At 47.7% G+C, this 27,795-nt stretch overlaps 2 protein-coding genes and 1 long non-coding RNA gene across 12 annotated transcripts in view; 1 reads left to right on the top strand and 2 right to left on the bottom strand.

The window, feature by feature from the left end:
* Positions 1-1,383: 1,383 nt before the first annotated feature.
* FGF16 (fibroblast growth factor 16) lies at positions 1,384-26,887 on the top strand. Of its 3 annotated transcripts, none has more exons than XM_039731148.1 (4): positions 1,384-1,919; positions 8,119-8,222; positions 11,824-12,065; positions 12,902-13,001. In XM_039731148.1, the coding sequence occupies exons 1-4, from the start codon at positions 1,643-1,645 to the stop codon at positions 12,984-12,986; spliced, it is 708 nt and encodes a 235-aa protein (XP_039587082.1). In that variant the 5' UTR covers positions 1,384-1,642; the 3' UTR covers positions 12,987-13,001. The 3 variants fall into 3 exon arrangements, with proteins under 3 accessions (XP_039587082.1, XP_039587083.1, XP_039587084.1); XM_039731149.1 differs by lacking the exon at positions 12,902-13,001 and adding an exon at positions 26,866-26,887 and having other exon boundaries at positions 1,385-1,919; XM_039731150.1 differs by lacking the exon at positions 12,902-13,001 and adding an exon at positions 22,598-22,616 and having other exon boundaries at positions 1,385-1,919.
* LOC120512626 lies at positions 8,233-15,035 on the bottom strand. Its single transcript, XR_005630084.1, has 3 exons — positions 13,238-15,035; positions 12,958-13,058; positions 8,233-11,728 (listed from the first exon to the last, which is right to left on the bottom strand). It is a non-coding gene; the product is annotated as an uncharacterized LOC120512626 (long non-coding RNA).
* Positions 17,939-27,795, bottom strand: part of ATRX (ATRX chromatin remodeler) — a 66,563-nt gene continuing 56,706 nt past the window's right edge. For 6 of the 8 annotated variants that reach the window (XM_039731142.1, XM_039731143.1, XM_039731147.1 and 3 more), the window contains 5 exons: positions 24,079-24,228; positions 22,793-22,915; positions 22,159-22,254; positions 21,541-21,669; positions 20,421-20,797 (listed from right to left, as the gene is read on the bottom strand). In XM_039731142.1, the coding sequence (XP_039587076.1) occupies positions 20,519-20,797; positions 21,541-21,669; positions 22,159-22,254; positions 22,793-22,915; positions 24,079-24,228 (777 nt within the window). In that variant the 3' untranslated portion in view covers positions 20,421-20,518. Of the gene's footprint in view, positions 20,798-21,540; positions 21,670-22,158; positions 22,255-22,792; positions 22,916-24,078; positions 24,229-27,795 lie in introns of those variants that run through there. The other 2 variants (XM_039731141.1, XR_005630083.1) reach the window with 2 other exon arrangements.

Here is a 27,795-nt window from a genome sequence, read left to right as displayed (position 1 = left end):
GAAGCGACCTGATGAGGGGATAGACCCACTGAAGTGGAAACCCCCTGAAGGAAAATCCACTGGAAGGGAGAGACTTTCTCAAGTGACAGACCTGCTGAGCTCTCTTCCACTGTGTGGTAGACTTGCTGAGGAGAGAACCTACTGAGAGAAGTCTCTCACCTGCTACGAGGAGAGAGACACTGCAGAGAGATCTGCTGAAGTAAGAGACCAGATAAGGGGAGAAACCCGCTGAGGGAATACCCACTATGAGGGGACCCACTGAGGGGAGAGACCCTCTGAGAGGATATCCGCTCGGGAAGAAACCCCACGGGGGGGATACCCCGTGGGGGGACCCGCTGGGGTGGACATCACCGGTGCCTCAGCTCTGCACGCTGATGCCACCCGGAGGAGCCGCGGCAGCAGAGCGGGCTGGTGGCCTGGGGGCAGTTTTGGGTGCTTGTGGTTGTTTGTTTGTGGGGTCTGTATCCCCTGGCGAGGCACGGCAGAGGGCGCGGGCGACACCCCGCTCCAGGGACACGGCAATCCAGGCCCGAACGCGGGCCCACCCGGGCCCCCTCAGCACCCGCGCTGGGCCCAGCGCCCCGGGGCGGCGCGGCGCGAGCAGCAGCGGCGCGAGCAGCAGCGCCGCCTGCCGGGCAGGGCGGGGCCGCTCCCTGCCCTCGGTCCCTCGGCCCGTCTGTGCCCGCGTCCCGCCGGTTCCCCCGCTCCGCCCCGCCCGGCTCCGTCTGTCTGCGCCGCGGCCGCAGCTGCCGGCGCAGATACGGTGTCGGCGGGCCGGGAGAGCGCGGAAACACCTGTTTCCAACATGGGGAAGGTGGGGAGGGAGAGCGAGCGGCACTGCCCGGCCCCGCCGCGGGCTCCCTCCCCTCCCGGCGGCTGTAACCCGGCCGTACAGCCCGTGGGATCGCCTTTCAGAAACATCGCGTTCTGTTTTTAACACGTTCGGCTGAAAAACGCGTCTCGACCCTCTCCTTACGCGTTGTTTTTTTCCCACCGTGTCCGTTCCGGGGGGTGGTGGGTGGGGGGCACGCTCGGGGCTGAGGCGGTGGCGGCACCGACGGACCTGGGGCTTCCGACAGCCCCGGGGCCACCGACCCGCCCGGGGGCTCTGACCGACCCGGCCCGTGCGGGGTCTGGGGTCGGGGCTGCGGGGCCGGGGCTGCCGGCGGTGCGGGAGCGGGTGCGTGCGGGGCTCCATGATTTCATCGTCGGCTCGCGGGGACCTGCCAAGAGCTGTTACGCCTCACTGCGATGTGTAGCTTTTTCCTGCCATTTTTTTCATAATAAAAGAGGGAGTGAAGCGGGGCTTTTTTTTTTCCTCCTTCTTTTTTTTTCTCCCTTTTTTTTTTTTAAAGGAAAAAAAAAGCCAAATGCATCAGAGAAGGGGGGGAGGGAAGCAATAGCCAAAGGGGATGCCAGTGAGGTGTGGCTTGCATTTAAATATCCAATATGTCAATGTAAGGGGAGTGTGTACGTATATAAAGTGCAGTTCGCATCCGACGGCGGGACACTGGATCCAGCGATGGGAGGCGCGGGCGGCGCGGGGCCGGGCCGGGGCCGGCAGCGCGGGGCCGGGCGGCCGCAGCCCGCGCTCTGAGCGGCCGCTCTGCCCGCGCCCCCGGGGCCGCTCCGCTCCGCGCCCATGGCCGAGGTGGGTGGCTTCCTGGGCGCGCTGGACCCCGACCTGCACGGCTTTCCCCCCGCGCTGGGCGCCGGGCTGCCCCTCGCCGACTCTCCCGGCTTCCTCAACGAGCGCCTGGGGCAGATCGAGGGGCGGCTGCAGCGGGGCTCCCCCACCGACTTCGCTCACCTCAAGGGCATCCTGCGGCGGCGGCAGCTCTACTGCCGCACCGGCTTCCACCTGGAGATCTTCCCCAACGGCACGGTGCAGGGCACCCGGCAGGACCACAGCCGCTTCGGTAAGGGGCCGGGGGGTGCCCGAGCAGGTGCCCCGCGCGCACAACTAATTACCCCGCTAATATAAATCATCCCGGGACGGATATAATTGGCCTCCTAAACAAATGCGCTCACTCCCTAGCAATGCGGGAGTTTTTATTTCCAATTTCCTACTCTCCCGGCGCTCAGCCTTTCTGCAGGTGCACTAAAACGTGCCTTTGCAAGACAAACTAAAAAAAAAAAAAAGAAAAAAATAATAAAGAAAACTTTGCAAGACAAACTAAAAAAAAAAAAAGAAAAAAAAATAATAAAGAAAAAAAAAGAGGACGGTGACCAGCTTTAGCGCTGTCTCTGAAGTTAGTGGTGAGGGAGGCAGAACAGAGACGTTCCTCGTTGGAATTTCTTGGAAATTCCTAGATTGGAAAAAGAAATTCCTCGCTTTTTTTTTCCTTTTTTTTTAAACTCCTCCTTCTTTCTGGCGTCTGCAGATGTTTGTGAGCTGCTTTCTTTTACATGCATGACTTTGATTAGAAGAGCGTCTCCCCAAAGCAGGCAGGGATCTGTTGGCTGGAGGGGCGTCGGGAGCTGGGTTTGGGAAGGTTGCTGGAAAGGAAAGGGGGAAGCTGAAGAGGGAAAAACACTTAGGGGACCTCGGAAAGAAAGAAGATGGAACAATAGGCAGAGCACCGTGGATTTACCTTGCTGCCCGGGATACAACTGAAGAATGCAGTGCCTGTATCAGTGGCATACAAGAGCAGTGATCTCTAATGAGACTATATGTAATCTTCAAAAAATGCATCCCAAGCCACAGGCGAAAGAGAACAGTCAGTTTGAGCACAGTGAGAGGAATTCCCGCTACTCCAGCATCTAGTGCAGGTGTCTGTATAAGCTATCAACAAGTCCCCTGCCAGTGATCTCAGCTATGTTGTCAACAGGTTGCAAGATATGCTCGCAAGACTTTTTATAGTTTTCAAGTGATTTAACTCCTCTGTGAAAGGAATTCTTTTTTTGCCTTTACTTGTTTGCAACCAGTCAGTTCTGATACTCCGGGAAGTGCTGCCGCTGCTATTGTTGGAGGTGTAAGGCAGGTTTTTGGAACAATTGGGGAAGCTTATCTTTCCATAAACACCAGGTGTGTGCATGGCATGTCCCTGCCTAAATCAACAAGAAAGTCATAACCCGCGGGTCAGAGTCAGGTACTAATGTGCTCGTGGGGCAAGCTTTCTTTAATTACCTCCTGAAAACACCCATCCTTTAACCTTTCATGCTGTAATACGCAATGGGTTTCCATGTTCAAAGAGTTGAAAGCAAACCCATTGCATCTGGTTGGTTTTAGTTCAAGCTGCCACGTAGTGTTTCTAGTCTATCAGTTCTTTTTCCTTACCTTTGTAGATCTAAACAGCCAGTTTCAAATAGCTACATTTGTTTCAGGTCCATTTTTTATAAAGTAAAACAAGTATATTTTCCAACTTGGAAAAAACATGTTAGACATGCTAAAACTTCTCATGGATTTTGCACGCTGAAGTTTAAGTCACACAGTGATTTCAATAAATCGAAGCGTTGGCATTCCCTAAGTGTTTTAGCAGTCTGCATCCAGCTCCGTAAACTAGACCAGACTTCAGATATTATAGTTTTCTGCTTCAGGGTTTTCCCAGAGGTGGTGTAAAATAAATAGTTATTTGTTGTAATTGCAAGACAAAGCCCCAAAGGATTAGACTGGAATCCTTGCGTTCAGATCAAGTTGGACTGAGCCTTGCTTCAGCAGAGACTCAAAGCAATAATGTATTGGCACACAGTATTCACCATCTGCGTTCAGTAGCCATGAATATTTAAATTCCAATGTTACTGGTATGGTTCATATTAGGATGTCATGTATCGATGCATTCCTAAATTTTGCATGCAACAGTCAGAAAGAAGTAACTTAGGAATAGACAGCCTGAGTGATTCTGGGGACTCCAAAGCTGTGGTGAGGGATGCAGAGGTAGATGAGGGGTTCAGGGAAGCACTTTAAAGCTGCCATAAATCTTGAAGCACCTGGAGAAATACTTAGAAATCCAGGATCAAGTCCACGTGGCTGGAAGGTGCTTGCTGGTACCATGAGCAGATAATTAAGGTGCTCCATGGATGGCTGTGATGCCACAGCCCAGGCACGTGTCCAGCTGCAGGTGGGATGTTGGGAAGAACGGACTTGGCATCCCTGTCTCTTCATTTGGAAGGGATTCAGGAATAGACAGGCAGTGTCTGCACCCTCCCATGTGCAGCCATCCCAAAAGCTACCAGATGTGCAAGATATCCAACATCTTCCAGAGAGGAAAATAGCCAAAGCCCTGCTGATGTAGAACAGAGTCCCAAGGTCCCAGCAGTGAGGGTTAAAGGAAGAGATGCTTTTGTACCACAGCATTTGGGGGTGTGACTGGAGGACACAGGGTAGGTACTGGTATCATCCACCCAGGCTGCCTGAGCAATCACTGGAACTACTGCCTCTTAACTGTCAAGGTCTGGAGCTTTCCTAAATCACACCTGTCTTCTGGAATGTGATATTTTATACTTCTAAAAACACAGATTCTTGCAAGAACAATGGAGTGCAGCTTATTTTTCCTAGAGGAGCTTTAATGCAAAATGTGGAAAAGCCCTCTAAATTTCTTGGAAGAAAGCTCATTGTCACACTACAGAAGTGCCCACTACAGAAGTGCTCTGGCAAGGTCACCCCCAAAGGATAAAGTGTTTTCCAAAATGTATCTCTCTCACTGCATCTATTCAGAACCTTCCTCTACTAAGAAATAAAGGATGATCAAAATCTGGAGGGGGTCTGGACTGACATTAGCACTCCTATGAGGATCCTTCTCAGAATGAAACTGAGAGAAATTTGCCAGGAAAATCCCTGCCAGGAGGAACTGCTCCTTTTCTGCCTCACATCTCTTTTACAGCAGCATTAAAGAAGTGAACCCAACGGTGCTGCTCACTGCAGTGGAGGAGAGAAAGAGGCCTTGAGGTTGCCCTGCAGATGAATAAAGGCAGAAAACAAAGCTCTTCTGGGGTACAAACCTGCTCATGGATATGTTACACAGATTCCTAGAGAAGCTTCTGAGACCTCCAGAGAAAGTTTGGCTGTAATTTTGACATTCAGACCATAGTGCACCTGTTGCTGAACAGTTGTTGAGGTTTTTAGCCAAAGCTTTATGTTTGTAGCCATTAATACAATGTCTGATGTTTCTGTTCCCCAGCTCCTGAATACAGTCATGTAAGAAGAGACAGGTGCAGGGAGCTGAATTGTTCTTTGAGGGATGGTTTAGAGTAAGGCGAGAGTGTGTGGGTCTGGTCATGGCAAAGCTCAGGAGATTATTCAGTGCTTTAGTGGTAAATGAATCCAGTCAGCGTCTTAATCAAATCTCTCCAAGTCTTATCTGGAAAGACTCAAGGAACAAAGAGAATGAATAATCAAAGTAAGGACAAAAAGAGGCAAGTCCTGGGAAAAAAAAAAGAAAGCAAAAGAAAAAAAAAAACCAAAAGCATGTTCTACCACATAAACACACCGCTACAATTGGAAAGAGAATTCTTGAGCTGGCCCCAGTGGCCACTCCCTGTGCTGCTGGAGATCAGATGTACGAAGCTGCAATTTTGTCTACAATTGGAGTGAGTTAAGGACAGGATGGATATCCGCCCACATATTTTCAGCCTTCACTCTGTCTCCTGACTTTTGTGGGTTCAAGTTACGTTCTTAATGCTCTTTCAACGTAGTCATCTTCCATGCATGTCTCCAAGTGCCACTCAGAGATCAGAAAAGAGGAATACTGCAAGGGATGTTGTCAGAAGAGATTGTCATGGGCACGTATTGGAAGAAACTTCATTTGCAAATCCCATATCTACCCAGCCTGCACCAGGTGAGGGATGTCTCATTCCTGCTCAGAGAGGGAAGATGCTGCTGCTGCTCCTGGCTTGGTCCTTCCCAGGTCTTTGGAGACCTGGATTGATGTGCCTCATACAGAGCATGCGTGTGGGCATACTCAGGAAAAGATCTGGGTTCCCCTGCCTTAGACATCCCTCAGTTTCTCAGTGGAACCAGCAACATTTTCCTGCTTCTCACAAAAAAGTGCTGAGCTGAGGGCTGTGTCTATACCTACATACAGGAAGGTCCATCTACCATTCTCCAGTTACTTGATATGTTTCACTTGAATTTTCCTTTGTCTCCAGCCTGGGAAACACTCCCCTGTTCCTGGCTGTATCTGTGTACTCCTGCTTTACTTTTTACACTCCCTGCAGTTATCCATCTTTTCTCACTCCCTCCTTTTCAAAGAGTGGCTATGCTATGGTCTGCAGATGGGAAAAAAGCTCTCAGCAGTTCAGTAACCCCCTCATGTCAGAACTGGTAGGTAGTGAAGGGAGGAAACCACCCCTCATCTGCACCTCTCTCTTCCCTGTTTGGGATTCTTTTCAGCTAAGAACAGCTACTGAGGAGAGCAGAGCCAGGTTCTGTGCCTGTCTGGCTTGGAAAGGCTGCCTTCCTTGCCTATGCTGCCTGTTCCTGATGTTTCTGCAGGCAGGATGTGTCCCCAGGCCAGGATGCGTAGCTGGGTATATTTCAGCCTGTAAAATGTCTGCTCTGGTCCATGAAGTATGTTTTGTGTTGTTTGCTTCCCTGTTTTCCTCCCAAGTCCATATTTCATGTCCCCTAGCACCCACTGGTTTCAGGGAGGGCTGGATTAGATGCACAAGCCCTAGAGCAGGCAGGGGAAAGGGAGGACAGAAGGTCTCAGGGTAGGTAGGAATTCCTGCAGCCGGCTTAGCTGCCAGCACCTGATGGTGAGTCTGCACTGCACAAAGTGGGTCAGGGGTGTCCATGGCCGTCTGGGCTGTCCTGTTTATAGGCAGTGATGCAGTGTCATCTGAGAGTTGTCACATCCATGCCCCAGGCTGTGGGGTGACCCAGAGCTGTGGCTGCCACTGAAGTCAGCTGGCTCAGGTGGCCGCTTGTCACGCGGTGGCTTAAAACCAAGGCAATACTTTTAAGAGGAGCTCTGGGAGGTAACCTGATCAGAGCATCAATTGCCCAGGGCTGGATGTTTTGGGAGCTATATTAGGAGAGCTGGAGCCATGCTAAAGGTTAGAGGAACTTTCCCCTCCAGTCAATGGAGACATTCAGTCATCAAATGAGATGAGGAAAACCCTCTTCCTTCTGCCTCCCAGCTAATTAATCCTGCACTGGACACTGGCAAAACTGTCTGTGACTTCTGCATACATAGTGTGTGAAATCCATCATAACAAAGTCTCACCACTGCCTTCAGGAAGTCTTCCTGGGAAGATTGAAGGTCCCCACCACTTTTGGTGTTGGGGCTGTTTGTTTTTAAGTGCTTCACCAGAGGTTCTCCTGTTACAAGTCCTTCCCCCATTGAAACAGCTGCAGCTGTGGGGGTGCAGCAGCCAGACCCTGCTGTTTCTTTCCAGAGGAAATGCGGCTGCTGCCATCATAGCAGGCTGCAGCCCATGGGTAAAACAGTTGCTGTTGCAGGGCTGGGGATGGCTGGGACAGATGCTGCTGCACTGGGAAGAGGCAGGAGGCTGGGACAGGCAGCAGGACATAGCGGGCAGGAGGGGTTCTGGCAGTAGCAGTGGCAGGGGGTGATGGAGGAAGGGCTGGCAGTGCCATGGTTCTGACGGCTGCAGAGGAAGATGCGTTTTTAACCTGTGTGCTTTGAAGCTGGATTTTATCCCTATGGCTTGTATACACATTTTGGGTTGACAAGTATGCCACTGGAGTGCCAGGATGAAGATAGTCCTCACAGACATCTCTTCTAGTGCTTTTCACTTCTTTTTACTGAACCCATGACATTAAAACCTGTAGAACAATTATCTTACTCTAGAAGACAAAATGACACTCATTTTGGTGAAGAATAAAACCTAGCAGGGTAACAGCCTTCTGACATTGCTGGTGGCCAGGCCCAAGTTTCTACATCTGTCTTCTTGGTGATAATTATGAAAAAATCCAAACCCAAACCAACAAAACCTTGCAAAGCTTTTCTCATTAGCAAAGACAATCCCACTTGGGCAACTCAAATTCACAATGCTGGGGAGAAGCCCAGTCTGGAAATCAGAAGATTGCACACAGATGGGACTATAGAGTTAAGAACTATATTGTTACTGGGAATGGCTGATTTGTTTGTGTTGCTGGAGCCTGGTGGTTTTTTTCCCTCTGTATGATTTGCAGAGTCTTTTTTTTCTTTTTAGGGATTTTGGAGTTTATTAGCCTGGCAGTGGGGCTGGTGAGCATCCGTGGGGTGGACTCCGGACTCTACCTCGGCATGAATGAGAGAGGCGAGCTCTATGGGTCGGTAAGTTCAGGCTGGGCTCATGCCACCCTGTCCCACAGGCAGCACTGCAGCTTGTGGCCTCAGCTGTGTCACAAGCTGCTCTGTCACAGGCCCTCCACATCCTTGGGGTGCCAGTGATCTCCATCCTACCCTTGATGCCACTGCTGTTTTAACATAATATATGAGGAAATTGGGTTTGAGAGAGGATTCACTCCTGCTGTGAGAGCCCACAGTGGTGCCCAGCCCCCAGACATCACACTGAGTTTTGCCTTTCAGAAGTGGTGTGGCAATGGTCAGGTAAAGGCAGGGGGACATTTAGCAAAAAGCCAGGAACTGTTTATGTGTTTACCCAGCCTGAGTAACACATCAGTTTTAGTCACCTCTCATGATCAGGTCTGCACCTATCTGCTGTTCTTGTAGCCTGAGTGTTATTGTAAAATTCTCTGTAACTCCTTTTAGGAGTTTAGAGCTGCTGTTCATGATTTCCTAGAAGTGCCCTTTTCAGGCTAAAATTTTCCATGTTTTTACTAAAAACCCCAAGTGTAAACTCGTTAAGTGTTATGACTTACAGTCAAAATGTCAGGTTTTAACAGCTGGGCAGAGGTGCTTCCTACAGGTTAATTTAACTTAGTTCCTAATTATTTAGCTCAATTAAGGGTGGATCACAGTAAAAATAAAATGAAATCAAATAAACCAGTTTTAAACCAAAGCTGAAGGCAGCAGAAGGCAGCACTTCCTCTCACCATCAGATAAGCTTCAGTGTACAAGTTAAAGCTCATGTACTCTGCATACACAGAAGCTGTAAGAAAACCTTTGTTTGGCAAACAATAAACCAGGAGTTCAGCTCATTTTTCCCTGTGCCATTTCCACCTGAGACTGCTGCAGACCCTTCCACCATTTAAGACAGAGCTGCTGATGTTTATATGAGATTGTCCAGAGAAGCTGTGGCTGCCCCATCCCTGCAAGTGTCCAAGGCCAGGCTGGATGGGGCTTGGAGCAATGTTGGATAGTGGAAGGTGTCTCTGCCCAGGGCAGGGATGAGCTTTAAGGTCCCTTCCAACCCAAACCTCTCTGTGATCCTCTGATCATCAAATTAATGCACCAATAACTGTTCTCTTCCCACCTCATTTCTGTAACAGCTTCTGCCCAGCACAGCAGCTAAATGCAGAGACAGTGGTTAAATTATAAATGTGCAAAATAGAAAAAAGAAAAATCACCAGGATTCCATAGACCACGAAATCTCCTGAAGCACACTTCAGAAAGCAGGGCTAGAGCAGCACCTCTCCTGTCAAACTCTAAGGCTGCTCAGCAGCTCCTGGAGTTTCAGCTTTCACTCATGCCTGCTGGAGAACATGAGCCCATGTTTTCCCCCCTCTTTGTCTTCAAACCCTGCAGCTCTGATTGTGAATTGAGTTTCATGATGGGTTAATTAAATTCTAGATCCCGTGTTCATGTTACAACACAGAAACAAAAATAGGGTAACATTTTACAGCACTGAATCTGGAAACAGAAGTGACCTGAAGACAGTCATGGGAGCTGTCCCTGGCCATGGCAGGGGTCTGTAATGAGGTGATCTTTAAGGTTGTTTCCAACCCAAACCATTCTGGGATCTTGTGCACCAGGCAGGACGCTGCAGGGACACACTCAAAAGGCTGCTCCAAACTGCCGGTGTCATGAGCCAGGTCCCCAAATAACCCTGGAGTTTTAAAATCTGGGACACGTGGGTTGTACAATGATGGCTTTTGGAACTCAAAAGCCACTACAGTATTCTTAATTAAAGGTCCATAAAACAGCGCCTGACAACAGCATTAGCATTACAATGGTATTTTGGGAGAGCACAGTACAGCGGTATTTTTAAATTTTCAGCAAGTTTATTATTTCCCTCTGTGCCAATTTTGCCTGATGCCTGTGTTGATGCAGCCAGAGCCAGCCATCCCCACAGCGACACGTGGAGTCCCCTCAGGACACAGAGCTCTTCCGCCTGTCCCTGTTGACCTCGTGCCAGCATTTCTGTAAAGCTCCCCAAGGATTTCAGAAATGCCACTAATACTTAGGGCAGCAAAAGTCACGGGCAGCACCTTGCCTGCTGCCTGTGTGGTGTCAGGTTCAGTGGGGACATCCCGGGGCTTGGAAAGGAATAAATCACACCTTGCAGAATCACCCCAGACTCGCCAAACATTTTCCACAAGCACTGTACTCCAAACTGCCCAGTGCAGCACGGGGGAATGGGGGCAGAGCAACAGCCAGAGTTCAGCCAGTCATCAGGTTCCAACATATTCCAAGTAGATGGCATCTGAGAGGAGGGAAAAAACCCAGCCTGTATTTATTGACAGAGCTGGGAAGAGAAGCCCGCAGTTCTCTGGGTCTCAGATGGCCAAGGCTGTGGCCCAGGACTTTTGGAGGGCTCACAAGTCACCTCAGGCTTTATTTAATTAGCAGCAAAACATTGAAAACAGGTTCTGAGCACAGGTGAGCTCCTGGATTGTGTTACAAAACACATCTACTGCAGGCAGTAACATTTACTGAGCACTCAGTGTGCTGCAGAGGGGACACATTCCCTGCCCAGATAGTTTACAGTGGAGGGACAGTGGCTGTAATCTTAGAGCACTCTACATTTGCAGGCTGCCCTTCAGCTGAAAGGGCTCCCAGTCACCCTGGCAGTACCCTTGTGGGATGGGAAGGCTGGACCCTCTGTGACAGCACAGCAGGGCTGGCAAAGCCACCTGTGTCCTTGTGGGGCAGAGGGACAGCCTTGCTCCCCCCTGCAGCCAGGCACATCCCTGTAGCTGACACATGGAGATGGGAGGGAGAGAGAAGGAACACTGGACATGAACGAAAAGTCCATCATCAAACAGCCAAGAGCCCCCAGCTGTAAGGGCTGGATGGGAAGGCTGGCTGTGGCTGTGGTGACACCAGTGCCATCTGTCCCCCCATGCCAGCGTGGGATGCACAAACCACACACTCTTATCACATCACCTATGGCCACCCTAAATGTCCCCTGGGGTCTGGCATGCCACGTCCCTCTGGGTCTTGTTACAGCCTCCCATCACAGCTCACTGCCACAGCAGGAGGTGAAATCCTGAGCAATGCTTTCATTCCCATCTCAGTGCATCCAGCTGTGTGCCCTGAACTTCCAAAGCAGTGTTTGCTCCTGTTTTCCTGTTTAGAACCCTTCAGATGTGCTGCCTGCTGCTTCTGTCACCCAAGAGAGGGGATTTGGGGTGTGTGGTACCTTGGGGGGGCAGCTACAGGGGGACGTGTCCCTGCCTGTGGCATGACCACCCCAGAGAGCTCAAACTCACACTTGGACAGGTTTGGATCTTTGTTGTGTGCCTGTCTGATTTATTCATGGAGCACCTTTGCAAAACCCATGCCCACCTTCTCCTGCTTTTGTCTCCTTCCTCGTTCAACTCCAGAGATCCTTGAGTCTTGACCTGTGCCCATTTCCAGCTCTCATCCAGGGCAGTCATCCCCAGCAGCACAATCCTCATCCTCAGGGGAGCCAGGAGAAGGCAGCTGGGAAAATGCTAGAAAAACAAAGTAAGGAATGGTGCCAGTGCTTTTTCTTGTACCTTTTTAACACGAGTGTCTCTTTGCTCCCCTGCTGCGCTGCCCACGGCAGAAGAAGCTCACCCGGGAGTGCGTTTTCCGCGAGCAGTTCGAGGAGAACTGGTACAACACGTACGCCTCCACCCTGTACAAGCACCCCGACTCGGAGCGCCAGTACTACGTGGCCCTCAACAAGGACGGCTCCCCCCGCGAGGGGTACAGGACTAAGAGACACCAGAAATTCACCCACTTCTTACCCCGGCCTGTGGACCCTGCCAAAATCCCTGCCATGTACAGAGACCTCTTCCACTACAGGTGATGGTTCCTGCGGTGTCAGTGTACATACTTGGCCTCCCAAGCTTTTTTCCCAGAGCACTCTATTAATAGTCATTCCATCATTCCTGTAAGAGTAGATGACCTAGGGAAGCACTTACATTGAATTCAGACACTGCTGTTCCTCCTTGTTTCCAGTATATATCGAACCTGGGTTATTTATGGGGCGGGGGTAGGGGAAGGGAGGGAACCCTACATTTAATCTTCCATTTTCGTTCACTTTTGTTACCCGGTTGCTACAAGAGAGGCTGAATATTCAATGTTATGGTTGCTTAAAGGAATGAGCAGGTGAGCACACCAGATCACTGGGGAAAAGAAAGCCCCTAAACAACCTAAAAATGAAGAGAAGAAAAGAAAACAAAGACCACAGAACTGCTGCAGATGTTGCTGCTGAGCTGGGATAGTTCCCTGCTAAGGAAAAGCCTTTGAGTGGTGCCCTGCTTAAGCAGCCTGGGAGTTTGCTACATGGATGATGCTCCATGGACTGGTCCTGATTTGTGGGGTTCTTCCTGCTGTTGGGGTGGGAATGGGGCAAGGAACATTATTCAGATGTAAGCATGGATACTGTGCATAAGGACAAAACTATTTATAAAATGTATATGATATTTATTTTATATATTTATTTATTTCAAAATAATTTTATTTTTAATGAAAGATGCTATGACCGGATTTTCATCAGGAAGAATAAGGTCCTACTGAAACAGGAAAAAAAATGAGTTTTAAGAGCTTATCGGCAATAAAATTGTCTTTATATTATAGATTTCTTGCTAGCCCTTTTTTTTTGGCACTCTTCAACAACTAACCCGATATTTCCCCAGCAACATGAACAATAAATCCACCTCTGAAAGGGCTTTGTGCAGTAAAGAACAATTACCTAAGCCCCAAACTCCTGCAGGAAGATGACATCAAATCACAGGTTGGGAAGCACCAGCTCGGTGTCCTTGGGGCGTGAGGCACCCCCGTGGATTTACCATCCTGCTCAAAACCAAGAGAACAAACATTTGGAGCATCTGCTGTGGTTTGGATGGACCCATCAGTCCTGCAATAAAACCAGCACATCTTGCATGAAGTTTACCTGCAGCACCATGAAAAATCCGTGGAGAAACCGAAAGCAACAAGAGCAATTCTAAACCCTCTCACTTTCAGGCAATTACCGTGGATGAGGGTCACCCCCTGCTGCAGGCAGTGCTTGGATGCTCATGGCTGTGTGGCATTTTCCTCTGCAGACGCTGCCTGGTCCCACAGTCCTGTCACTTTCCTCTGCCTCCAGCTGGGTCCAGCAAACCTGATGACATTTGGCAGCCCTGAGCCAGCCCCATATTCCCAGCTGGTGCCCAGCAGTGCCAGGCAGCACAGCCCTCCTCAGTCAGACCAGGCCCAGGACACTCCTGGGAGAGGCTTTGCCAGCAAAGGCCCTCAAGTGACACTTGTGCCACGTCTGCCCTTGCTGCCTGCTTGGGGTGTCACAGACCTGCAGGGAAAGCTTCCAGCAATGATGCCAGCTCATGTTTTGTCCCCTGTGATCAGCAGAGAGGGATTTCAGCACACGGTGGGAGCAGGAGTGTGTGCTTGCAGAGGCACTTTGCAGCACGAGGAGAGACTGAGAGCAAACAGGGTTCTCTGGAGTGTGCAAGAACCTGAACAACTACAGCTGTGGTGGCTCTGGGTTTTCCTTATCACAACTGCTTTGTCCACGGTGTTGCTGCTCAACCTCCTCCTTGCAAAACAGTCATGGTAACACCTCAGCTCCTTCATCTTCAGCCTGTGAATTCCCAGGACATTTTCACTGACCTAGAGATGATCCACACTCTTCATGAGCCACATCACTAATGGAGCAGCAACCCTAGAGGCCAGCTCTGCTCCCAGCTGTCTCTTCCCCTCTCTGCCACCTCCCATGTCCCTGCCACGTCCCTTCGCTGTCCCAGCGGGTCCAGCAGCCACCAGACGACAGGCTGGGGTTGGCAGTGAGGAGATTACAGGAGCTTTACCTTCAATGATCCAGACATGAAGGAATTTAATCCCGTGTTTGAAATAAAAGGAGTTTATTTAGCTTCTTCCTCTGAGTCACTGCTGAAACATCTCATCCCCGGCTGCTGTGTCGGGAGCTCGATCGCTCACGAGACGCGTCCTCAGGTGCACTTTTGACCTGCACCTGCCCGAAGGGAAATCCCTCAGCCCTGGAGCCTCACTCTGCCTCCTGGGATGACCCTGCTCCCTCCAGCCACGGCTTTCCGTTGTGCTTGAAGATAAATCTGGTGGTTAAGATCCCACTCCTTTTCAGAATGAAGGTCAAAACCTGTTCTCAGCAACGCCAAGTACATTTTTTACCAACTCCAAAGGGAGATGATTTGGCCCATGCAGGCAACGCTGGACTTGTTCTTCTGATACCCAACTCAAAGAGCTGCTGCAGCAGAGCCTCCTGCCACAAAGGGACACACAGGTACCAGGGATGCTGTAAAACACCCTTTCAGGATCTGGGTTCAAAAAACTCATACTTGCAAATAGCAAAATCCACAAAGAATTTACTGGAAATCCCTTGGTAAAGGCTGATGTCCTGTCCTGTGTTGGGCATTCATTAAATGGAGAATTCAGCACTGCTAAATCCCACCCAAATGGTTCTTTCACAGGAATTTACATGGTTTGGTTCTGGTTCAGCAAAGCAGCTGAAGATGTGAGTGAGCTGAGTGACCTGGGAACTGAACAGCAGCAGAGGGAACCACCACAGACATGGGGTGCATTTTGAGTGGCACAGGAGGGGGCCGTGATGCCCAGTAGGTTTGTGTGGTCACACTCATCTCTCCACCCCATCCCGTCCCCCTGGTCCAGCTGTTACCCCAGCTGAGGATGCCAACTGCTCCTTCGGCCTGGAGGTGTTACAGGGCTGGCAGATGGACCTTGCTAGGAAACTCTGAGAGGAAAACATGTTTGGGTTGCTTCAAGCTAACAGAATCTTCCAAAGTCAGCAAAAGGAAACTTTGTTTGTTTGGGGTCCTCATGTAGATTCCATGGGATTCAAAGTCACAACAGCCAACTGGAAAACTTCTCTCAAAGGGGTTGTGTGGTCACACTCATCTCTCCACCCCATCCCGTCCCCCTGGTCCAGCTGTTACCCCAGCTGAGGATGCCAACTGCTCCTTCAGCCTGGAGGTGTTACAGGGCTGGCAGATGGACCTTGCTAGGAAACTCTGAGAGGAAAACATGTTTGGGTTGCTTCAAGCTAACAGAATCTTCCAAAGTCAGCAAAAGGAAACTTTGTTTGGGGTCTCAGCTCATGTAGATTCCATGGGATTCAAAGTCACAACAGCCAACTGGAAAACTTCTCTCAAAGGGGAGGCAAAGGCTGGTGCAGGGCGTGGCTGTGATCCCCAGAAACCCCACTGTGCCCCTGATCCCAGAGCTGTTCCACACACAAGGCTGTGGGTCTGGAAACACCACAGCAAACAGAACAAAAGGCATCTCTTCAACCCTTCTCCTTCCACCCAAGAGGGGTGGGCCTGTTCTGTGAAACATTATCCTGGGACAGCTGTGCAGAGCAGGAGGGAGGAGGCTCCAGCAAAGAGGTGGGAAAATGCTGGAATCTCACTGTGGAGGGTGCACAAACAGGGGAGCTGCCTGGGAGAGGCCAATGTGCAGCCAAGCACGGCAGTGCCTTTCTCCTTGGCTTTCTTTGGCTCATGATCCAAGGCACAGGGATGGATTGGATGGATCCTCTGGACACTGACATTCAAGTGCCAACATCTATGTGCCCTCAGAGACATCCCCATGTAGACCCTGCTGCCTGTGGGTGGAATACATGGCTTGGAGCTCCTTTCTTCTGAGTGGAATGTAGGGCTTGGGGCTCCTTTCTCCAAGGAGGAAAAGGAGAGGAAGCCCCAAAGACTGACCTGTGGAGAGAGTGATGGAGAGCCCAAAACTGCAGAGGGAATCCAGAAACTCAGAAGAAATCCAGAAACTGCTGTAAGGCAATGAAGGTGTCCTGGTGTTGTCCCACCTGGCTGGACATCCAGAGGGATGTGCTGCTGCTGCCAGACTTTGGCTGAGATGTTTCTGGAAGGGCACCCAAGGATGGAGCATTCCTGGAGGAGAAGGGCTGAAGTTCATATTGATGAGGAGACAAAAACATCTGCACCCTTGGACAGCACTGGTTATTGCTTTTTCCAAAACTGCCCCAGAGCTGCTGAATTCTCCTTGTGGAGAACACCAAGGCTGTCACCTCACACCTGCGCTGGGGCTGAGCAGGAGCCCTGGGAAGCAAATTCCAGGGATTCTCAGGCTCTTCCCTCGCTGTGCCAGGAGGTGTCTGGCACTGAGATGCCACCAAGCAGGGCAGGCCACCACACCAGACATGGCCAGGGCTCGTGTCCTCCACTGCTGCTGCTCGTGGGCATGGTGAGAACGCCGGGAAATGAGCAACACTGAATTCCTAAAGCAGCTGCATCGGCCTTTGAGGGGTGCCTCAGGTACCAGCTCCTGTCTCACTCATTCTCAAGCAGGTTTTGTGCACACAAGGCCAGGGTGGTGGTTTTGAGATCAGACCTTGGAAGTGGCTGAGCACAGACCCAAGGGGTGACCCCGTCTTCCCTGAGCCCCTGCCCTTCTCCAGGGCAGTGTCCCCACTCGGGCCACAGCCCCTTCCCACTCTCCTGCAGTGACCCCCAAGCCATCTCCTCCCTGGGGAAAGCAGGAACAGGAGCTGTGGCTGCCTGAAAGGGTCACACACAGGATGAACTCACCCTGCTCATCCCAGGCACACACAGCTGGGCAGGAGCTTGTCCAGACCCTTCACAGCAGCACAGCTTTGCCAGCGCCACATTTGGAATTCTGCTGGTGCTGTGTCCCAGGCCACATCCCCAGGGTGGGTTCCACAGCACAGAGGGGGCACAGGGGTTATTTGACACCTGAGCAGGTCTGGGGAGTTCAGACACCACGTGATGACTGGTGCTGGTGCTGAAACACCAGCTTTTTTCCAGACTCCTCCAGCTGGGAACATTTAGGACACTTGGCTTTCCATAAACACTGAAAATCTATCCAACTTCAAAACTATTTTTTTCTTGAACTGATGAATTTAGTTTTATTTACTGTGTGCAGAGTGGTTCTGCTTTTAAGATAAAGGCAAAAGCTGCTCAGGCTGGGCACAGCTGACACAGCAGCGGGGCTGGTCAGTGTTGGGACACCTCAGCACAACATTCTGGACATGGGACTCGTCCCAGGACATTTCCCAGCCCAACACAGACAGCCACATCCAGCCTGAGCTGCCCACTGCCTTCCATCAGTGCTCAGCCAAGTTAAGAGTCACAGGGATATTTAAAACACGCTGCCCACAGGGCCCCTTGGAGCACAACTCCAGTTTTCACCTCGGGCACCATTCCCACCTCCCTCAGCTTCACCAACACCGGCCGTGCCCCTGAGCAGCCCCAGCAGTGCCAGGGAACAAGCAGAGGGCACCTTTAAACACAATTATTACACTTTCCTTTGCATAGGAAAGGGGGTGCTGTGCCCAACAGGGGGGATTTAATGACTAAGGAAGGGAGAAGTACAAATACCAGGTTAAAATACAGCAGCACCTTATTCTGATTTGACTAAACAGAACTTCACCTCACTTTTAACCATCTCACTGCTGGACAACTCATTTCATTTTTAACAGACATATTGGCAGAAGCTGCTTTTAATAAAGTAATTTGAAAACGCAGACCACAGCTATTTTCCCCAAATGAAATCAATGGCCATATCCACTAAAGTCATTGTAGAAAACAGTAAGAGCTTCAACTCACAGCACAGTTCTCCAAAGACACATTCCCAGGCTGAATCCCTGTGGAGTCAACACTGGACTGTGAATGTAGCACAAGGCACGTTGATGTATTTTGGTCACTTTATTAAATGAGATATTAAATAGTTTAAGTTTCAACTACTAAAACAGCACTTTGAATGGTGAAAACACATAGTATATCGTCATACTTGAATGCTTCTTCTTTTTTAAAAACACATTTCCAGTCCTTATATATATTACAAAACAGCCTTATAGGAAGAGGGGACACCTTTTCTATAGTACTTAAGATATTTAATACAGAACTGAAAAGCCATCTAATAGAAACAAAGGCAAGTCTTCACAGCTGTATGATTTCAGCAGCCAAAGCTGGTTGATGGACTGAAACATTACTATACAACTGGGACAAAACATATACAATATCACAATACTAAGCAAAAACGCTTTACATCCAAAGGAATAAACAGGTTACAAAATGTGGATAATTTAGCAGGCAAAACTGTATTACAAGCAACATTTTTATTTGTCATCTTAAGCCATTTTTATCTAGTTAAAACATCTAAAACAAATATAAAAATGAGCCTTTTATTATCTTACCGATGTATGTTCTGTCTTTAAGTACTGGTTAAAGCCTGATGTTATACTCAAAGCACATTGTTATGCAGCTAAAATGTCAAGTGAGAAACATAAGCAAAGTGGTCCAGGTTTTACTTCAATGCTTATCTTGTATTCCTTCTTGTGCATTAGTCTTCTGTTATCCATAGGTTTGTCCAGGATGAAATAAAATGTGCCTTTCAATGTTGCCTAAAACTTCCACATTTAAGTCTTTGAGTTACTGTAAAACTCCACTTAACATTCCCAGGTTTGGTAGAAGGTACTTCTCTTATTCACAACACGTAGGAATATCGGTGACAGTTACCCAGAGTACATTTGCCTTCAAATGTTTGTCTCAACATCTCACTTTTGTCTCTTCTAGTGCCAACACGTCTCTCTTTGCTCCCTCCCCCAGATCAGAGTTAATTGTAGAGCTGGCGGAGCACTAGAACACACTGAGGGTCTTTTGTGGTATCTTGTCATCAAAGAGTCCAAGACAGAAACTCGTCAGCTGGGCTTGCAGCAGCCCAAGCAACCTCTGTCCACGTCACAAACCAAGCGTGAGTCACACACCGAAACATCGCGGAACATCTGCACACTCAGATGCAAAACTTCTCCATTCAGGGCAAGAACTCAAACTCTTGCAAGAAACTTCCCAGAAACCAAAACGATTTTAGTTCACGCCAGCATCAGAAGAGTCCAGCACAATCTGGAGCCAACCGCCTCCATCTGTCTCTGGAGCCCTGTGCTGTCCACACACTACCACCTCCATGTTCCTGCCACTTACTTGTGCCCCCAAAATGATCAATGGGGGTTTTTTGGGAGATAAGAATCAACCAAAGTCTATGCAAAGGAAAGCCCTATTTGCATTTAATAAGAACCTGACAAGCACAAGTGTGGGCAAAGAGAGTGATAATAGTATAGAATAAACCTGAAATTTATCTCTGGCCTACATTCAAAAAAACCCAAACCAGAACAGAAACAAAACCAAAATCAAGCTCTTTGTGTCCCAACCCATGATTTCACACAACTGAAGGGATGGGGAGGAGTGCATAACCCCATCTCTACCAATAAAGTTGTTTCATGCTTCTGGCAGCTCCAGAAGCTGCTACAGCACTTTCTCTGTATTGATTTCCAATGGGCAATGGTTGTGCCATGCTAAAGGGGGTCTCTGACGGCCACCTGACCCTGGCCACCATCACCATTTTACCCCAAAAGACAGGAATTGGATTGTGTTGGCCCGTCCCCCATTGCCGGCAATGGGAGGAGACAGTAGCACCAGCATGAAGGAGTTACCAGAAATGTGCTTTGTGCTGGACTCCACAGCGAGGGATCAGCGTGTGAAGGAAAACATCTCCCACTCCCAGACCAGCAGCTGTTATTCCATCACATGGAACTGAAAATAAGAAATGGCAGCAGACTGGGGAAGGCCCAGTCACGTTTAAGGCTGGATGCACAGTTCCCTGTGTCTCAGAAGGTTCAGAGCAGTAGTAGTTACAAATATTGCACTCAGTTCTGTTTCAGAGAGCATTTTCAGCTCCTGTTCCATTCAGCACAGATGACCCATGAAGGAAACTAGACTATTTCTGTTACAACGTTCCCACTAACAGAAAGAAATGGGTAAGCAGAAAAGTATTCCATAATTTGAGGAATCAACTCTAATCAAGAACTCAGCTGTTTTCAATTCACATATGTCAGACTGAACTTACAGACCTGCAGTCCTTCCTAAGCTTCCCAAAGCTTTGCAGCCACGAAAAGCAAGCGTAGGAGTTTAGACAGGAAACCTGTGGAGATGCTACTGTAACGGGAGGACTTGTTTTCACTGAAAACAACTTGTTATCTCCTGTACTCAACATATGTAAGAAGATTCTAGGCAACATCACTGACAACAGGGAAAACATCGTGACCTATTTAAACAAAGCTGAAACACTAATATGGAACATGGTATTTAAGGGGAGCAACCAAACTATTCTTTTTAATTTTTTTTTTACAGTTGAGTTCTGTTAGGCCATTGATTCCTAAAAAAATAAAAGTTCTTTCTCTGATTTTAACAATCCTTTAGGCTTTTAGTGCAAAATCACATTGATTTCCCTTGGGAAGGCCCTGGATTTTTGCCTCTCATTGGGGGTGGTGCTCGTTGTAGGGGTGGTGGCTGCATCCCACCAGACACTGACTGATACATTCCTCTCACATCTATGGCTGGGTAGCTGGAAGGATTCATGATTAAATTTGGAGGCTTTGGCATCATGAGGTGGCCCATGGCTGCTTGCTGGTAGGACATCTGCTGCTGCTGCTGCTGGTTGTACTGGTGCTGGAGCCGCCTGTTCATCAGGATCCTCTGGACACAACCGATTAGCTGTGGAGGGAAAGCAGAGCTGGCTGAGTGCACCACCCGTCCCCCTGCTCCCAGGATCAGGTTCAGAGCTGAAATCAATTTGTTAGGGACAGCACGGCTGGGGGAAAAAGCCCCATTGTTATCACCATCCCTAATGTGATGGCATTCAGCAGCCCATTACTGCAGAAAGCATTTAGTAACAGCATTTAGGGCTCAGTTCTCCTGAAGACTTGGCTATTGTGTTGCAGGCAGCATTTAGGTGAGTTGCCATGGCAACATGTACTCTACTGTGAAATTATTCCCAGGTATAAGTTACATCATCATTTGTCAGGTACCATTCATCTTCCCTTTGAAAGTCCCGCCTGTGGACTGCCAGTGTTTGTTTGCCTGAAGAGAAAAAACTCTTCCCTCTGACATCATCTGGGCGACTTTCAGATTCTGCAAAGTAATTCTAAGCTAAAACAACATTACCAACACTTTCTAAGATGTGTTTCCTAAGTGGCTGGCTGAGCTCTGGGAATCAGGTTTCTCTTTATGCCTCATGACCTCGCAGCAAAGCCCTTCAGCTCAAAATCCTGGAGAGCAGCTTTTTCATGAACTTCTCCCGTGTCTCCCTCTCTGAGGCCAAGCAGGGAGCTCCAGCACACTGCTGACCACTCTGTGAGGGATATTTATGTGCCTATACACCTGTAGCTCAGGAGTGAACGCACACAGGATCCTCACTCACACACTGACAGTAGATAAACAAACGTGAGATATTTTACCATCTGCTGTTTCCCGAGGACGTCGTTGTAAATGGCTTCTCGGCGCTTCACGTCCAGCTCCTGGCTCGCCTGTCTGTTCAGGGCCAGGGCCTGCACCTGGCTCTCCGTCAGGGTTAAGTTTTCTTTCCACTGGAAAGCAAAAAATCCAAAACCTTCTTGGCACTGGTCGTATGAACAAAACCCTGACAGTAACTGAGGCCCTGTGTCATGTTTGCAGTTGCACCAAGAGTTAAACCACCCCAAATCCCAGTGAGTGCACAACTTCTGCTTCACCAGAACCAGAACTAGGAGTTATTAGTTCTTCTAACTGGCAATTAGCAGTCCACAAAATACAATAACTACTTGCCTGTAATTGCTGTTCTGATTTCTAGAAAAACCAGCATTTTCAGAGCATGGCAAATACTTATGGATCTAAACTGGCACTCCTGTAAGGCTCTGTGCCAGCTACACCCCAGCAAGGGTTACTGCTGGGATAAAGGTCACTCCCAAGTGGAAATGATGCTCATTAATAATGCAGTTCATTAGCTGAATGACCATTTGCATCAGGAATATCTTTGTTTGATAATGTTTAATGTTCTCCACTCTTGATCTAAGCCCAGGGTTATGAATTGCACTCACTATGGCTGAAATGATGTCTTCAAGGGGCTGGATTCTTGCTGCAGCCACACTGTTGGTTGCTTCCACCACCTTCTCTCTTCCTTGGTTAATGAGGTCCTGAGAAAACACCAGAACATCAGTTATAAAGCACAGTAAACATTTCTTCCCCAGCCTGCTTAATCTCTCTCTTGTCCATACCTAGACTTCAATTACCTCTCTGCTCTCAAATTGCACAAGTCAATGAGTCTGAGCTGCCACCCATCTGAACTCCAGCACAGAGCAGCTGAACAACATGTATAAACCTTGCAATTTGTAGACAGCATTTGTAAAAACCTATTTTTGTACCCACAGGTTTTCAGACCAGCATGAGAATGGTAAAAACCAAGGCAAATTTTCTACCATACAGACTTCAGGATGTTACAGTTTTAAAAGTGGTAACTAAAGTCTGCATTCTTTGCAGGTGATGCTCCAGAATCCTGACAATCTGCCCAAGTAGAGGTTTATATACAGGCAAGTTAAACTTCAGTAAAGCTACATGCAAAAAGAAACTCCAAACCTCCAAACTATTAAAAATATAAACATATTTCAGACTGACATTATCCACAGTTTGTGAGAGAAAGCCCCTGCAGCAACACAGGCATGCTGTGCTCCTTACCTCCAGCTGTTGGTTGCTCATTGCTGACAGAGCACCCAAATTGTAAGGAATATATGTCTGAGAGTTGAAATTTGTGGGCATTGTGTTGGTCCCTGTGGGCATGTTGAAGCGCATGGTCATGCCCTGAAAAACACCAAGTGCACTGGTCACTCACTCTGGTAACTCTGCAAAAACCACACACCAAAGCAGCCCCAGAGACAGCCACAGGCCCTCAACATGGACCATGGAGGTTCCAAACCTCAGCTCAGAACCCATTTCAGTCACAGAGGAACCCAAGCTCCAGCTTGAATAATCTCTGAGTTTAGCTTGTCAATATTTGATATATACATGACCATGGCTTATTAGTACAGCTTAAGTTGGTTAAGATAATTTTTTTAATACTGAAAACCCACTACTTAATGTTGAGTTTGACCAGCCTGAAGTGAAATTCTGAAGAAGTAAAATGAACAATTTATTCAGGAATGTAAAGCTCATTGCCCATTTGGACTTCTCACAGGGCAAATTCAGATTTTACTCTTTATTTCCCTATTTCTTTTTCCTCCCCAAACCTTTTTATCAGTTCACTCAAGGTGGTCAGTGGCAATTTATACACCCACTTTTTGTACTTTTACAGTACCTTTTTTGAGGACGTCTGGCCCACTGAAATTCTAAAGGTAATTTGGGGTAACACAAAAAGTTCTGACTGAGAATTTCAACCTTGGTGGCATCTCACTAACTTTCCTTATGACCCTGCCAAGGGAAAAGGCACAGCTTTTGTTTTAGCAACACAAAGAGCTTTGGTGCACCTCACACACCCAGTCAGGGGGGATAAATCACCATCAGCTGTATCTGATACAATAACAAAGCAGCAAAATGGGAACAGGGTTCCACCTTACTGTAATTTCACTGATTTCTGCTGTATTATCCAGTACTGGTCAATATGTTAATGTGTGTATTAGCTAAGGAAGGTGACACAGTCACACAGAGCCCCTGACAGGGACACCCTCAAATGGGAAAAGAGGGATTACACAGGACATCAGGTGAGTTTCATCATAAACTAGAAAAAAATGCAGGTGTAAAAGTGACTTGTAATTAAAGTAACAAAGCAAACACACAGAAAGAACCAGCACTGGAGAGCAAAAAAGACAACAGTATCTCCATTTCTCCTATGTCAAGATATGCTTTACATATTTATGTCTCAATCTGTAACAAAATTTAATTATCCAAAGACAAACTGAAAAGGTAATTGGGACTCTAAACCTGGAAAAGTTATTTTCATATCCATAAACCAGATTAAACAGCTTTACCTTCTTTTCTGCTTCATATTCTGCCCAGGCTGCCTTCCTCTCTTCTTCAGTGAGCTCCTCTTCCTCCTTGTGGTCCAGGAGTGAATCATGTTCGTGGTACCCAACTATGTACTCCTTGTTGATCTGGAGCAGCTCTGCCAGGATCGTGTCCTGTTCAAGGGAGGGGAGGAAGGAGGAGTCACTCAGCAGCTCCTGCTCCCTCCCCATCCCACACACAACAGCCACCAGCACTCCACAGCACAATAAAACTGGAAATCATTGAAAAGTACAATTTTCCTCACAGGGAGAGCAATGGATTAACAATCTGTTGCAGAGAGGACAGTGCAGCCACTTAATAAACCACAGGAATGCACTCAGATTCCACAACAATAAATGCACCTAAAAAGAATGGAATGTTCTCAGTTTTCCTCTGCTCAGCCTGGACAACAGACAGGACCCATCAGTACATCTGCATTTATGATACAGGAACAGCATCTCTGCAGCTTTCAAACACTGAGCACTACTTTGGGTCCAACATCTCCAATGTTTTCAGTCAAACCTTTTTGTCTGATGGGCAGGGGGATGCTGCAGAGGATGAAGAAAAAGATCCCTACAGGATATGAAGAACTGCTCCTGCTGCACCTCAGGAGCTCCTTTCCCAAGTCACTACAGAAAGGGGGGTTTTACATGCCCTGTGTGGCTGATGAGCTTTGGGAATTAAAGAAGCTCCCACACTTCAGTGTGTTCAGGCTAAAATTCCTAATATGAAAGCATCACTGAGCCACTCCTGAGAGGAATTACAGTCCAGGAGTCTCTGAGCCCCTCCAGCCCTGCCCTCACTGTGCCAGGGTTTGCACAAGCAGAATTCCAGCCCATCCCACCCTGGCATTTTATAATCTCAGCTGAACAATGACTGAACAAATACCCACAAACAAACAGATTTCTGCAGCCACTCTGGGAACTGCTGTGGAAGCCCTGACCAGGGGTTCTGTCACAGCAGCTCCACAAAGCTGTTTGCTTCTGAGTGCTTGAAAAGTTAATTACGTTAACCAATTATCAGTGAGCTGCTCTTTGTGCCACCCTTCTCCTGTGTGTGAATCACTGTCCCCACCAGCAGCTGCTCCCAGAGCATCCTGGGTGGGCTCTGCACCCCTGCTGGGCACAGGGAGCAGAGCAGGGGGCTCTGGGTGCTGTCACCCAGGGGTGGGGGGACACAAAGCCCCGAGGAGGCTCCTGGAGCTGCAGGATCTGCCCCAGGAACAGCAGGGCTGCAAACAATCCTGGAATTTAACCCAGCCTCCCTCAGCCTGCACAGCCCTCCAAATGTCCATCCAACTGGGCTCTGCTTTTCTTTGCCTAAACTTTGTTTTGTGTTGACTTTAATGATGGGAGCTTGAAAACATTTAGTTCAACCTTACAATAAAAAAATACTAAATCCACCTTACACATAAAAAACCATCAGAATAATTATTTCTTCATATTTGTTTAGCTTGTTGATAGAATAATGATTATCAATTGGTTTGTAAGATGTAGGATTAATTCCTGGTGATGAATGAAAATATGAAGAGAAACTGAAAAAGGGGCTTAAAATTTAAAAGAGACATTTGTCTTTTTAAAATCCTGATGGAAATTAGATGCTACAGTGTGTTAGAAAGGAAATCTTCCATGAAGGAATGCAAGTTATGTTGTAATTCACAGGTTTTTCTCAACCAGCTGAGTATTTAATACTAAAGCTAAAAAAAAAAAGAAAAAAAGAGCAAATTCTTCTAATCCTGAGATCAAAATTCAAAAAAAAACCCCAAAAAAAAACCCCAAACCCCCCCCCCCAAAAAAAAAAAAAGAAGAGCAAATTCTTCTAACCCTGAGATCAAAATTCACAAAGCTGTCTCTGAGTATGGAACCACAGCAAACCACATGTCTCTGTCCTGAGGTAGAGTAAAACACTGATATCCATATCCACTGAACCTGAACTGTGATTTGAATCTGCTCTTCCAGTCTGCATTACATGACCTCAACTGAGCCAAGTTTTCATTTCACATCAATACAAAAGTGCCTTCAAGTCTAATTCCCTGAATGAGGGATGGGGAATGAGCCCAGGGCCAGTTCTGAGGGACACAGAGTGCCCAACACTGCCTTTGTGCAGCTCATGGACTGCACTGAACTCTTCTGGAAATTATAATTTCCACTTTCCTTATTTCCATAATTAAATCCAGCAAAGGTGACCAAGTGATCGTTCAGCCTCATGACACCTTTTCTGGACTGAAATTCCAAAGCAGCCCTTTGCAGCTGGGCAGGGAGAGGGGATGAATGAAAGCAAACAATGGAAGTGAAGAGTAAATAATTCATGGGAACCACATTGGTGTTACAAATACTCTGCTAACCCCAAGCATCTGCAGAAGCTCTTTCTGAGGGCAGAGCCCTGGAGCTGGGGCTGGAGCACCACAAGCATTTCTTCCCTGAGAATCTCCACACCCTGAGGTCTTGTTAGACCACAGAGGGCAGAAAACTGCTGCTCCAATTAAAACTGGACATGAAACTTGGATAATCTTCCAGGAAACAACAAATATGTCATTTTTGTAGAAAATAAAAGCATTCAATACCTTCTCTCCCACCCCTTAACAGCACTTTCCAAGAAAACTGGTTTTGGACTCAAAGCTGGATGTTTCAAAGCCAAAATTCTCAAGGATCTAGTTTAAAACCAAGCAGGATTTGTTTCTTCACTTGCTGACTTTTAAAACAATACAGAATGAATTCTCCCATCCCATTTAAAACACAAGAATTAAATATTTGGTTTTTTCTTCCATCCAGGAAATAAAAAAGGAGTCAGAAGAACCCTAACACTCAGCTCTGAATTATTCCATCATTCCTCCTCATCCCACATAAATCCTGGCTCAAGGATTCCTGAAGACCCTTCCCCTGTGGAAGCCCTGGATCCAGGCAGGTTTCTCAGAAGAAAACCAATTATCCCCACTTATTTCCACACATTTGTGCTCAGATGGTTGGAGAAAAGATGGAGCACATTTCCCCTAATTCCTGTTCACATTTCCCTCCAGAGGGGCAGTTCTAAAAGGTGCATTTTTAAACCTCTTTGTTCCCCTGTTCTGAGGACTCTGCTCTGCCCCTGCACTCTAAAATAATGTAAAAGCACAAAAAGTGGCATTTTTACCCTGCCCTCTTGTGACAGGATCTTAAAGTGAATTCTTATCTCTAAATGCTGTGTAATTACTTGATGTTACAACAATAAAATGTGTTACAATAAAATGTGTTCCTATCAAGACATTTTTTAATCAACCTAAGGAAAATGCTGTGTGTTATTAAATTAATTGTTAAGGAGATTAATAACCAAGCTGAATCATGCAGCTTTGCCAAAATCACACTGAAATAAGGAATAGTTAACTGAGTTCATGGCTGAGGAACCTTGCACAGATGAATTTACTTGATTATTTACAACCTTTTCAGCCATCAAACCAAATGGAATTAGAAATTTGCACACAGCAGGTACTGAGATGCACATCTTCAAAAGGACAAAAAACCACCTGCTAAAACCATGAGACAACACAAAAATAAGGCAGGAAATGGTTAAAAGCTCATCTTCAACTTGACTTGCACAAACCTTACACTGATGATGGCATTGATATGGAACTTGATACTGAGTGATGGAGCAAGTTTTGAGTTTATAAACACATTCATTAACTGATTTATTTTCTAATAGAAAACCAGAAACCTTCAAAATGTAAT

This window comes from Passer montanus, unplaced genomic scaffold, assembly GCF_014805655.1.
Source record: "Passer montanus isolate IOZ18808 unplaced genomic scaffold, ASM1480565v1 scaffold76, whole genome shotgun sequence".
Lineage (NCBI taxonomy): Eukaryota > Metazoa > Chordata > Aves > Passeriformes > Passeridae > Passer > Passer montanus.
This window is presented reverse-complemented; position numbering and strand designations above follow the sequence as displayed.